The 13,664-nt window shown below is 47.0% G+C and overlaps 1 protein-coding gene across 2 annotated transcripts in view; it reads left to right on the top strand.

Annotated features, from left to right (window-relative positions):
- The first annotated feature begins 2,951 nt into the window (after positions 1–2,951).
- Positions 2,952–13,664, top strand: part of LOC144159651 (inner nuclear membrane protein Man1-like) — a 34,458-nt gene continuing 23,745 nt past the window's right edge. Inside the window, exons 1-3 of one of the 2 annotated variants that reach the window (XM_077691276.1) lie at positions 2,952–3,767; positions 10,374–10,523; positions 11,725–11,816. In XM_077691276.1, coding sequence (XP_077547402.1) covers positions 3,254–3,767; positions 10,374–10,523; positions 11,725–11,816 — 756 coding nt within the window. In that variant the 5' untranslated portion in view covers positions 2,952–3,253. Of the gene's footprint in view, positions 3,768–10,373; positions 10,524–11,724; positions 11,832–13,664 lie in introns of both variants that reach the window. The other variant, XM_077691275.1, reaches the window with a different exon arrangement.

Genomic DNA, 13,664 nt, shown 5'->3' with positions numbered 1-13,664 from the left:
TGTCGCCATTCCGACAGGTGGCGCTGGCGTTGCGTTGAGATCTAGTTTGAGGAGCGAGGCTCGTCCCGGCCATGTGTTTTCGCTGTGCTGTTGGCGCTCGCCTGCTCGTCACGTCTGTATTAACGTATTAGTTCTGTGCTGTCATCGTGCATACCTATTTTAGTGGATCTCTGAAGTGTCGGTGCGGTTTGTTGACGTCCTGCGCGCCAGGCTGCCGTTCGGGGTATGCTTCGGAAGCGGCCAAGTCCGTGCAGCGGCATTTCTTCAAAGCGCCCAAGGGTCCTGACGGATTGAAGGCGTGGGAAATCGCGATTCCGCGGAAAAACTTCAAGGTTACGCCATAAACATACGTTTGTGACATTCATTGTGAGCCTTCAGACGTCGTCAACTGTTACGAACACGTCGTGAACGGTCAACTGTAAGGATACCGTAAGGCAGGTGGACTCTGAGAGACCGCGCGGCGCCCCGTATTTTCCCTGACATACCTGAGCATCTTTCGCCACCAAAGACGTCAAAGTCATGCCGAAAACCATCCAAATGGATGACAGTGGTTCCCACCTATGTTGCGTCCTGCCAAAATGATGGGCTTTTGCGCGAGGAAACTGGCGTAAGTGGCGCGAGTGGTGTAGAAAGCGCCGATGTCAGCACGTACGTTGGGAACTGCATGAGTTGTGGTTCGCAGTTATGCAGGAATTCAGCAAATGTCCGACATTTCAATCGTAGAATGTGAAGGCTTCGTCTAGCCAGGTTATCTTCTACAAGCTCGAACATTCGGGGAGCAATTGTGCTGATTGAGAAGGGTGCAGTAGTCGGGCAAAACTTGTCGGATGAAGTTAATTCAAGAGGTTTACTTGTACCGCCGTGTAGCTACAGCGATAAAAATGGGAATATTCACCCTCAGCTGTTAAGGCAGGAGAATGTAGCAACATTTATTCGCTACATTGTTGCCTTAAAGATCAGCCCTTGGAACAAATGTTACCTGTTTCCAGACGTTTCATCCGCAACAACTGCCGTGAAAGGGCATGCAGTGTGTGTGGCACAACATATTCACGGTGCTGTCAGATCAGATCCCTACCCGGCGCGGTGGCTAAGGCGCCGTGCTGCTGGGCGCAAGGACTCGGGTTCAATTCCCGGCCACGGCGGCCGCTATTCTGATAGAGGCGGAAAGCGAAAACACCGTGCGTTCGAGATTTCAGCGCATGTTAAAGATCCCCTACGTGGTCAAAATTAATCCGGAGCCTTCCACTACGGCACGCCTCATCACCTGTGAAGCGTCGGCGCGTTAAACCTCTTATAAATAAATTAATCTGACTAGTCAAAACTGAGAAGTGTTGCCTATCTGTAGATTGCAAAAAGAAACGAGCAGGAAAAATAACGCAGAAGACAGCATAAGCGATGGCTCAGCGGAAAAACTACCAGGCTAAACGCTTTAAAAAATCGGCATAAGCAGGGCCACAAGAAGATAAGTGAAGGCTAACGCTTTAAAATATCGGCATATCAGGACTACAAGAAGATAAATGAAAGTGTCTGTGACCCTAACAGATAGTCCATCAGATTTACGAACCAACAAAAAAGAATAGCGGTACGACAAACATTCTCATCCGAGAAAAAACGTTGATTTCTTTTAAGAAACCACATTTATACCTGTCAGGGAAATAAAAAAAAAACAATGGTTTAATAATTGGTTCAGTTTTCTTTGTTAACAGCGAATAACAAATCATAATTTTTCGTGTCCACAGTTAAAATACCAAGAATTTGCTGAGCGCGTGCACGTGAGCGCGCACGTCAGCACTTGGTTTCCAATCGGCTCACTTGATCAGTTTTGTTGGGGTTGTAAATATGTTCTTGTGAAAACGTACCTACTGCATTTGCTTCCACAGCATAAATAAAAATGTCGAGGCGCCTTTTCTTGATTCCAAGTAGATGGCTGACTATTGTAGGCTTTCCCGCAGTTTCAGAAGTGTAAGACGTGTTCGGGTATGCTTTAAACATTATAAAGCTATAAGGTATCCCGTACTGGGGAAAAATAAATGAAAAAATAAATAAATGGAACGGGAAGCAGCCGAAGACAAGCGGACTGTGCAGTGTTTGCCTTGTCTTTTTTTTTTTTTCTTAAGTACAGCTTCTTTCTCGTTATAATGTCGGTAAAATTGTAAACCCTCAGTCACTTAAGCGTTAGAGTAGAGCGAATTTTCATTTCGCATGTCAAAGAAGAACATTAACGGTGTGCGGTGGTCGTTCACCGGCGCCTTTCCAAGCAAGGAGTAGCAGACGACGCGCCGAGACCGATCTCAACGCTACCGCAGCGCCACCGCCTGGTCGGCGACAGCACCGGCCCGCGCCGCGGTGCTTGGAAGGCCGCGCTCTTTGCCAACTGACCTAATCTAAAAACGTTGGCTACAACACAGCCGCCATCACGCAGATTCGAGAGACAAAAAAAAAAAAAAAAAAAAGAAAAAGAAAAAGTACGCTTGAGGGCGCAGAGATCACGACCGAGCAGTGGTCTGGTAGCGAGAGTAGACTACGTTGTTTTTATTGTGTTTTATTGTGGAATGTCGCAGCGGCGAAGCTCTCGTCCGGGCAGGCACGTTCCACTTGTCCTTGGCGTGGCTCACGAACAGGCTGAAAAGTTGGCTTTGGCTTCAAAAATGCAACAATATTACTGCAGAAGATTAATAAAATTTGTTCTGTTATTATAAAATTAAAGCTCCAGAAAGATTTATTTGTCAGGGATTATTTAGAAGCTTCTTGGAAGATGAACAAAAAAACAATGTTACCATTTTGGCTTCAAGACGAAAAAGAAGCCATGTGGCTAACCAAGCCAAGGAGGCGAGGAACGTCGCTAGCTGCAATGGCGCCACCCACGGCGGCCCGCGAATGCAGCGCCAGATTTCCCTCTAGTATATATTAGTATGAAACTCTATGCGACCACCCGACTGGAGACAAAGTCAAAAGCTACAAAAAACAATAGTAGCCAACTCTAGACGGGTGGTAGACGTTGCCCGTTTCCTCTTTTCCGTCTGTTGTTTACTTAAGCCGCTTTTTACATAGATAAGCGGAATAACGCCGCGTGGTATTCGTGGGCAAGAGCTTCTCTTGCCGAACGAAAAGAAGTCATCGATGGCAAACAGTCGTTGGGGCCGGCTAAGCTGACGCCCACGCAAGAGCGGTGTTGTGGAGCGCGCCATGACGAGCGCGTGCTACTGACCGTCCCACTATCACAGCGGTCCGGTTTGGAGTCAAGCACGCGACCATGGCAAGCATTCGTCGCGGCCAGCAGGACTTGGACGACGATAGTCTGCGCAAGAGGCTGTTGGGGTACGGTGAGGCCGTCGGTCCGATTACAGACACTACGCGTGCTTCATACCAGCGACGGCTGTCGCGTCTTCAGAACGGCACGAAGAGCAGCGCGCGTAACCGGAGCAGCCCGTCGCCGGCTGACTACCAGAGCCTGGCTGGTCTGAGCTCGGACGACAGTGACTATGACTCTGGCGGCAGTCTGCGGAGCTCACGCCGCAAGTCCGCCGTGCCCGCGCGCAAAAAAGCGACCGTGACAACCCCCGAAAGGACGCGGCGTTCGCTGCCCGCGGCCCCACTGACGCGACCGGGCTTGCGAAGTCGTGCTGTGAACACATCGTTGTACTCGGACGATTTCTCAGAAACAGACAACGATGTGACGCCTTCGCACTACCAGCTTCAGCAGACCCCGCTACTGACACCGCGGTCCACCTTCAACAGCGGAAGCCTTCTGGTACACAAATCCGACGGTGAGACGTGCCTTGCGGTACCGCCCTGCATTGCTTGGACCCGTTCAACGCTGTGTGATAGGCAGATTGGTGTGGTGCTTGTATGCCTCGCGGCTAACGTATGTGCCGCGCTGGAAGAGATGTTTCGACTACCCGTCAAATGGTGCAGCCGTGTTGACGGTGGCAACTTAAATATTTCTTCCCATTTGGATGCATATTGCGACAACCCGAACGCAACCTAATGTCGTTGCCCAGTCCGCAAGGACTCGCAACCGTAGGGATTCGGAGGAATTTCGGAACCCTTTAAAAAGGCAGATGTCGTCGGTTCCTGCGTAAGTACGCTTTGTGGCAGTCGGTTGCTGATACGAGCAATATTACAGTGCAGTGCACTACTTTTCCTTGAAAAAAATGAAAGCTGCCGACAAGGAAAATCCTGAAATGAATAGTTGGGAAGGTTATATAGAAACCTCAGTAGGCAGTTAAATGTAATTTTTTTGTTTGCACCGAAGGGTTATCATCTACAGTGGAGTGCTTCACTCGTCAATGTAGCACTGACATCTTTTAGTTCACATAGATCTGCTAGTTGCAAAGAGTCCCTTTGGGCATCTTTTCAGGTTGGTTCTAAAATGGCACAAGATTGCGTGAAAGCCACCCTGGTATTTATTTCTGAAAATGAAGTATGTCCACGATTTGCTCATAATGTCGGCACATTTAGTGACACTAGGTACTATCGTGATAAAATGAAATACGAACAATGGAGCGCATGGCTTTCAGTACAAGCCGCGCATCCTGGCGATGGGCCGCATATGCGCAGTGCGAACAAGTTACGAGAGTTCGTGACCTACCTTGATACGGCGGCGCGCCGAACGACGGTATTTCCATGTCAACGTTGAACACAAACTCTTAACGTGTTCGCACTGCGCGTATGCGGCCCGTCGCCAGAATGCGCGGCATGTTCTGAAAGCCCCGCGCTCCGTTGTTCACATTTCAGTTTATCACGATAGTACAGTCTTTGTCAATATTTTGTAGGCCGGAGTAGGCGCGCAGCCAAGCAAACGCACTGCGGCTGCCACTATCGGCTGGTAGCGCAGCTAGAGAGAGCAAGGGGAACTTTTGGTTTTGCCTTCGTAGTGTGGCAGGTGCGACAAGAGTGGCACATGGCCAGTTTCTCACAGCAGCCACTTAGCTTCAGCGCAGGTACCTCACGCTGCACTTGTTGCGTGAATCACACTACGACGACGACAAAACCGAATGTTTCCCTCGCTCTTTTTAGCTGTTCTACCAGCCGATAGCGGCTGGTAGCGCCACTGCTTGGGCTCTACCTGCTCTGGCCACGGTCGCCGTGGCCTACAAAATATTGACAAAGACTGAGCATCATCCTGAAGGCCCTATAAAGGGCTTATGTACCTTAAGTGCGCACCATATTACTTGCAGGTGATGTCATTGGCATGTAGCAGTTACCTCAAAGCACCATCTAAGACCTTTGTAGAATTGGCCAAGCTACTGCCAATGAATCGAAGGGACTGCACTTCTGTAAAGCCAGACTACCAAAATATGATTTACAAGCCATTAGTTCTTGATGGGCTAAGGAGCAAATGTAAAACCCACTGAACAATAGTCGCAGCTTGAACTTAGTCACTAAAATTAAGTTTATTCTCTCTCACCGATCAGTACTGTTGACCGCAGATTATGTGGCAGGGATGTAAGAATGCAAGGAACAGTAACCTTAGATGAGTGTACAATGCAACCAATTTGTGAGCATGTTGATTCCTAAATGGAATTACCTCCAGGGGAGAGGGCAGTGCAGGTTATGGCTTTATTCTCTGGCACTGGTGTATAGGTGATTGAGCAGTGTGGCATAGCTAGCTCTCGCTATGCTTTTACGGTCGCGGTGTCATTTTGCTTAATTTTATGCTAAACTTTTCAGCTAAACCATGAAGTAACATGCAGTGCTTGCTTTAAGTGAACCCTGAAGACAAATTAAGATGGCCTTTCAGCCTTTTCAGTGCCCTATAAACCACAGAAGAATTGCCAAGAATGCTGTCATTTGTTCAGATAGCCAGTTATTGTGGCATTTTTTTAGAGAAATTTGATATCAACAATGCCTGTTTGATGGCCCATAAACAAAAGGAAAGTGATGCATTTAATTTTAAATGGGTTGTTTGCAATATAGAGGCCTTTAATATATTTGCACAAACTTAAAAAACACAAAAATATCTTATTGTCTTGTCTGCGATACAAAAAAAAAAGTTGCGGCATGCCTTGTCGCAGGTCAGGACAACACGCAGCCTTTATCCTCAGAGCGAAGGAGGTCAACGCCACAATGTTTTCTGGTCGCATTTTTTCCGCATTGGCAGTTGTAGCCACTACTCCTTGAGATTAGATTGTCTGCATGAAAGGATCATTGCCATTGTCATCGTTTTCATTGGCACGAGATTGGCCAAGGAGATTAACAGAGTGATAACAGCATCGTGATTGTCTCCGTCACGGGGGATTGGCCAAGCAGCTTACATACCGTTCACTGCCGTAATTGCCACTGCCATCTTTACTGGGGCATGGACAGTCGTTTGCCGAAGCAGTCATTGTCGTTGTCTTTGCTGGTGCAGGAGTTGGCAAAGTAACTCATTCTAAAGAATAACGCAAAACGGTCACTGTCGTCTTTGTTGACATGCAGACAGCAACAGTTCATACCTTTTGCTGCATACTCCTTGAAGGGCCCATGCAGAAAAAACACAAGCTTGGTTCATTCAAAAGATTGCCTCATTAGAATCATACTGACACCACTTTAACATAGACTTTGCTCAAATAAGCTATATAGTTAGGAAAAAAGGGAATAGTTTATTTTCCGCAACAGAACCTATGATGTCTAATGTGCAGCTCTGTGATTGGCTGAGGCGTGCAAAAGCAAACGAAAATTAGGCAGGGCTTATAAGCTCACCGAATGAGCTATTTGCGCTTAAATTAGGGGCACATTCTTTTTATAGCAGTAAAGAATGGTGGGGTAAACAGTGGAAGTTACGAAAGTACACATAAACATAGAAGTATTGATGCGTACTGCTGTTGGTACTGCGTGCGCTATGCTTGTTCTAGCTGCACAGCACTGCAGCGCTTTGGGGTTGTCTCAGACGACGCTGGCCGATTGGCGTAAGCAACAGTGTCTTACGGGACCATATTTATCGAGCGGACACCACGTTTCATGAAATGATTATATTTTCTACCTTAACAAAAATAAGCCAGGTACAAATATGGTCAAAAACAAAGTAAGGGCAGAAAACGGCCCTTTGCAGCATGGTGGCACCATCTAGGTTGACTAACGGTAAAATTGGCTTCGCAGTCAGCTCCAGAGCGGTTCTTGTGATGTCATTGGAGACGTCACGAAAACACAATTTGGCGGGAGAATACAAATTTGAACTTAAATTGATTAATTTTTCAGTGAATACAGCATCGTTTGCTTCCGGACAAGCACTGAAAGCACTATAAAACATGAAATCTTTTGAATAAAGCAAACTTGTATTTTGTCTGCATGGGCTTTTTAAGAGTAGCTAGGGGATCTGCCAGTTTTCACCGCACCACTGGTTGTATCCGGGTCGTCCACACAGAATAGCTTTCTCACATAAAAGGTTTCAGGAGCATTAGTGCCAGTGGTGCTTTATCGAACTTGTGGAAAGACCAGAGTGAGGCCTGTCCATCCCACCACGTGGACAAACACTTCGCTGTTGTGTTAGCACAAGCATGCCGAGATTAGAAAGTCTCACTAGCTGTGTTCACATAACACGTGTCCATCGAATCATCAGAGGACTTGGAATACCAGATTGGCAGTGTTAGCGGGTCTGTTCTTGTCTTGTAATTTTTGGTGTGCTTGAGTGTGTGCATATTTGTACGCACGTTAAGTGGCGCTCACATATGTGTAAGGCCCTTTTTCAGAAAAAATGTGGTGTGGTGAATGGAATCTTAAGTCGAGACTGATTATCACAATTTTTCCTTGTCACATTTTTTCTTCCACAGCTCCCTGCACACGTAGTTGATGCGGAAAGTCATGTAAATTGTATGAATGCCCCTTATTTTTGTTTCTGATTCGTTAGAAGAAAAAAACACTGAAATAATTTTGAAGTATTCTACGAAGCTTGTTAATTCTACTGAACAAAGGAAGGGCTCTGTGGCAGGATGAGGCATCAAGTGGCTTGGTGAGATCATAACTCATCATAGACACTGAAGGAGTTAAAGGGGCCCTGTAACACTTTTTTAAACTTTTATGGAAATGTTAAATGCTTGCAGAATGTAGTCAACCAACAAATACAATACTTAGATTAGGGGTTCGCAAAGTACCTTAGCCAAAAATTACTGCTCTATACCCATCAGATAACTTTGAAACTTGCTCAAAATATTTTTCTCTCTATCCCGGTCTCGGCATTCTTAAAGCGCTTGAATGACATCATTAGAGAGGTGTAGTGGCTATTGGCCGGCTTCCTTTAAGTTGCAGAAATAAACACATTCGGTAGCCACTTCAGAAAAATCGCCACAAAAGCAAAGCACAATGGAAGGCGGATCTGATGCGACGAACAAATCACGCAGTGCGGCTCCGTGCTGGCGATAACTATAGCTTCCACAGTGTCCCCAATGCGAAGGAAAGAGTGGAAGCATTTATCGGAAGTGTTGCAGTCTCTCTTTAAGTGATGACCTAACCGTTTAATAACTTACTCGGTGTTTTTAATGCACTAGCATTATTTGGGGAGTAAACCACCAAGATCCGCCTGTAACGTGCGAAGGTTAAGGCCTTTATTCTACACAGAATTCATTGGTATAAAAGCGTAAATAAAGGTTATCTTTACAATTGACAAGGAACATCCAAACAAACAAACAAAAAAAGAACAGTGCTGCCATGAAGGCTTGCTTTCTCACCTTACGGGTGTGTGTGCAGAGAAGCCTGCTGCAAAGCAGCTAAGTATAAAAAATAATAGCTGATTAGTAGATGTGATGATATTGTAATTGCAGTGATACGTAATTGGTGGTAGCAAAATTGGGGACGTTGCCATTGCCGAGTCAGTGTCGTATCAAATGGGCAGGGAAAGGAAACAGGCAAGAAAAAGCAGCTGTGTCTGGGAAAGCTATCAGACAGCATTACGGCTCAGTTGACTTGATTGTTTTGAAGGGTTTAGGTGTGGCAAGGTGTATTCCTGCTTGCAATGGCACCAAGGATACTTGAGGCCGGGGAAATGGACAAATGCCGTAAGAATTCTTATGCAATAGTAAACAATTCTTAGAGTTTAGTAGTTTTTTTTTTTTAGTGACGAAATGCATTTCGTGGGCTCAGTTCCCTGCTGTGGTAGCTGTTCTGATGGGCGCACACACAAAAAGTTTTTGCGCTGTTGTAGCAGACTATGCTAATTGGCATCATGCTATTCAGCTTGTCATGGGCTGATGTGGCTCCCGCGACTCTGCCGGCTCATTCTTTGTCACCTTCCACTAAAACTTTCCTCATCCTAGCAGAATGTGGGCTTTCTAACAACCGGGACCCAGGAGTGTGACAGGTGCCTTGTACAGAGACCCAGAAACCCCTTTCTGCAGCGGCAATTCAATACGTTCAGTTGATAGAACGGGTGATGTGGGGCATTCAAGCCGAATGCGTGTCATTTGTGTACAATGGTTGAAGGTAGTCTTTCTCAGTAAATGAGGCTGCCAGCACAGCAGGCTTTCTTTTCATTTCTGAGCTGTTCCAGTGGCCCTGTCTTGCATTGCATGTCCAACCAGAGCAGAGCTGTCAGTAGCAGACCTGTCAATCTGTGCCTCGTGATTTCTCATTGCCAGTCAAATTCCCTGCTGCGGGTGCTCTGAGGTGCCGCCATCAGTGTGGCGCCTCAGATGAGGCCTGCATTGCAAACATTAACCACTCTTTTGTTGATATTCAGAAACAGCACCGCGGGATATTACTTGCACCTTGACAGCAGGAATGTTGGTCTAGCAGTGTGCACTTTGTGCCTGCGTGACACACAAAGAAGTCAGTCTCTAATCAATGTGCGTTGGTTGCAGACAAGCTCATCGCAGCCTCACACTAGGTTGCTCTTCTTCAGGGTGGGGACTAGCATCACACGAAAGGTGATACAGCGTAAAGACAAATGCAGCATAGAGAATGTTTAAATCGGACCGTGCGAGGCAAGGGTGGTGAGTAACATGGGGATAGGTGGGAGAGCTGCAAAGGCAGGCATTCAATAGTGTCAACAGGTGTGATAGGTGAGGCTTACCTCCAGCCCCTTGGCATTACGTGACGAATCAGTCGATCACCATTGTCACGTAAACGAATGCTGTAGGCGAGCGTTCGCTTCTCCAGCCCCTTGGGAAAGGGGAGGCACCCAAGGAGAGGTAGCTTTCACTTGCTTGGGGCATACCTAATACTGAACAGCGAACAAGAATTCGACGACAGTGTGTCACTGCACTGAAATGCCACGCAACTTGTATGATTTGTTGAAGAAGGGTTTCTTGGTTGCCGTGTCGGGAATACGTGCCATTTACTTCATGCAGTGCGAAGTGTCTCCCCTCCGCTGGCCATTGCCCGGCAGATGCACCGGTTAACGTGCACCTGCCCTGAGGGTCTGAAGCGTGAGCAGGGGCCCCGTTGTTTCCGCTTTGCAGAGGGCAGCCGAGGCAACGGCTACACGGCGCAGGCAGAGCAGAGGCCCCGCTACCAGTGGGTGCCGCTGGGCATCCTGGTGGGGACGGCGCTGTTCTTCGTGTGCCTGGCTGCAGCCTACCGCGGCATGAGCTACCCCTCGTCCCAGCCAGGTGGGGACTGTGGGCAGTTACTCTCGACGGAGGGGGAGGTGGAACTCTGATGTCTGCTCAGTCGCGGAGCTGTGCCGGCAGGATGGCCATTGTTTTACTCGTCTTGCAGAACTGGCCCCCAGCATGCGTGTCCTAGTATTATATTCCCACCAGGAGCTTTTTTGCACTTAAGACTGCTTACGTAATTCGAAGGCCTGGCATTTCTTACCTACAACTTCTTTACTGCAGCACCAGGTTTGTGTCGGTTTCTTCGCTTTCATTTCTTCTCCTTCTGGCGGGAACTACTTCAACTGGCTCCTTCGTTGCTACAGTCTGTTTGTGTTCCTCTTCTCGCTTTTGTTTCTTTGTATTTGATCTCGCATCACTTCAGCAAGCACACTGGTCACACATGCTTCCCTGGAATCACAGTTCTGCACGACTGGGCTGCACTTGTTCTGCTCACGTGCCACCACGTTAAGGTGTCACAAAGCACGCACTGTGGTGTAACTTCTATGTTTCCATTTCACAGTTTTGTGCAGTGGGCACATTAGCCTCTCAATTCAGTTCCTGATGAACAAAAGAACAGCGACGACAACAGCTTTTGTGTGCACGAAGTCAACGTGGGGAGGTAGTGTGGTGGTAACGCACTTGGCTGTTTACCTGGGGACCCAGGTTCAAGTCTCATGCAAACTCAAATGTAGTTTTTATATACTCTTTACAGCGGTGGCTAATTTTTGTACTGGACAACAACAACGTTTGTTCGCGAAATAGGGCACTTGTGGCTTTTGCTTTAAGAACGTTTTGTCTGGTGCTTGGGGCAAGTTTTACTGAAAACATTGGAGGTTAGTCAGAAGTAATGCGGAAACAGTGCTTCTTTATTCTAACCGAGTTTGTAATTTCTGCAGCAGCGTGCGTCTTTTGGATTAAATTGAAAAGTGGGAGCTGTATTTTAAAATTATAGGCAAATAAATAATTCGCCTTTACTAGTTACTTTATGCTGTGCTCAGAAAATGCATTTCTGGGTAGAGTTTTCACGCAGTTGCACAAACTTTTGAATGTGTGGTGAGGTCTAGCCAGCTTTTAAGTTTAAAAAAGAAATCCCGCGCCGCATTTGTGGGGCCTGGATATTGTGTTATGCATTACTGGATTTGTTACTCATGACAGCAGCCACTAGTGGGTCTGTACCAGAAAGGGGGTGACACAGTGTCACTTGTGTTGCCAGTTGCAGGCCAGCCACCGGCAGATGCCAAGACCCCTGGCCCGCCGCGCACCAATGCCCCATTCAACGTCACACTGTGTGAGAACAACCGCGAGGCAAGTGGCAGTCAGGTGGTTCTCTTTTTTTCCCCTTGTGCGATGTAATTGGCTTTGGTGCTGCCTCACTGCATGTTGCGGCCTTAGGCGGTCTAAAACCAATATGCCCGAACAGAGATTTACAATCCAAATGATAGTCTGAATCGAAGTGGGTAAGCGGAAACGAAATGTCCAAGTTAAATGAACAGCCCGAGCCAAGGTGGACAGTGAGCTTTAATGGGTGGTCTCAACCACAGTGGGCAGTCTAAACTGAAATGCCTGATGTTAAGGGGATACTCCAAAGTGAAAGAAATGGTCTATCATCATCGTCATCCTTACTTTATTGAGGAAAAAATACAAATAGGTATTTTCTAAAACAGAATACCTGAACTGAAATGTCTGAACCAGAATGCCTAAACAAAGTCAATAGTATTTTCGGAAAAGATTGTAAAAATCTACATATAGTATGGACCTGAGCACAATATGAGGGAAAATTTGTGGATAACAAATCGGGAGAACAAAAATAGCAATGCACTAATAAGGACAGCTTTGGAAAAAAAATCTCTTCCTCTGCATTGTGTGACATTAAAACTACACGAGCATCACAACATACATTTTGGAAAGTTTCTTAGGAACAGCGTAGACCGATGTTAAGAAAAGGCACTCAAAGCCAGTAGCTATTGCTTGCTCACTGTGAGTTCAGTGCCTGCGACAGTTCACTGCAGTGGCACGCTGTTCCCGTATACAAACTTGCTTCGGGCTAGTTTGGCTCCAGGTAGCTCTCCATTCTTCAGTCTTTGAAAAGTTATTCTTGTGCAGCTGTAGACGCTGCACGCATTTACTCTGAACTTCCACCTGGCGGTGCACCTGCTGACGCTCTCAGCAGCCAATATGGCTTCCTTTAAAGCACCTGAGCATTGCTTTAGTGGCTCCAACATGGCTGGTAGCGTGGATGTTGCATGTTGCACACTGATATGGCAAGGACAACACTGCAGCACCAGTGACGGTTGTGAGTCTCACGACAACACTCGTGCATGCCACCTCTAGGCAGCACAGCCACACTGGGCAGCACAACTGCTGCACGCAAAAATCTGATGACGGTGGCTTTGCTCCTATTCTAAAACTCTACAAATCTGTGTTTAACCCTTTGAAGGTCCAATTTTTTCGCCAAATGCGACCCCCCAGGGTCGATTTTTTTTGCGCGTGGCCGGATGCGGGAGCGATAGACGGCGCACTGCTCATAAAGTACAAAAAAAGGAGAAAAGTGCCTCATCAGTTTCGCAGGCGACCTTGGTCTGGGGCAGGCGCAAGAAGCGAGAGGCGCCTGGGTGCCAGGTGGGCGATACCCAGCGCGCCCCCTCGTTAGTGGATGTGCAACCGGTAGCCGGTGCGCCGCTGAAGTAAATAATAAAAAAACAAAAAAAAGAGCCATCGGCGCAAGAAAAAAATTTGAAGTATTTCCAAATTGTGGCAGCACATGCCAAGCAAGAGAAGTTGGCAAAAAAGGGGTGCTTTTTAAAGATACAAGCGATGCCGTACATGTACGTCATTGACCATTTTGAAAGTGCTTGCCGATGTCGTACATGTACGGCCGTGACCCTCAAAGGGTTAAGTGGGCCTTATTTCATAGTGTGGGTCTCGAACTTAATATGCTGGAATGGGGAAAAAAAAACCTCGTATTATGCCCTGGTTTGCATGGTTGTCTGAAGCGGAAGTGGCAGTCTAAACCAAAATGTGAACTAGACGCCAATTGTCTCTGTCTAGTTGGCATGCTGTACCTTATTAATGGCCCGTGTCATGGAGGATAGGCAACGCTGCCTATTTCCATTGTCCATCGGGCGTTCAAGCTCACATTGCACCTATGTTTGC

Source organism: Haemaphysalis longicornis, unplaced genomic scaffold (assembly GCF_048455015.1).
Source record: "Haemaphysalis longicornis isolate Haplotype H1 unplaced genomic scaffold, Haemaphysalis longicornis Haplotype H1 scaffold_10, whole genome shotgun sequence".
Lineage (NCBI taxonomy): Eukaryota > Metazoa > Arthropoda > Arachnida > Ixodida > Ixodidae > Haemaphysalis > Haemaphysalis longicornis.
The sequence above is the reverse complement of the archived record's forward strand: the minus strand, read 5'-3'. Positions and strand labels throughout refer to the sequence as shown.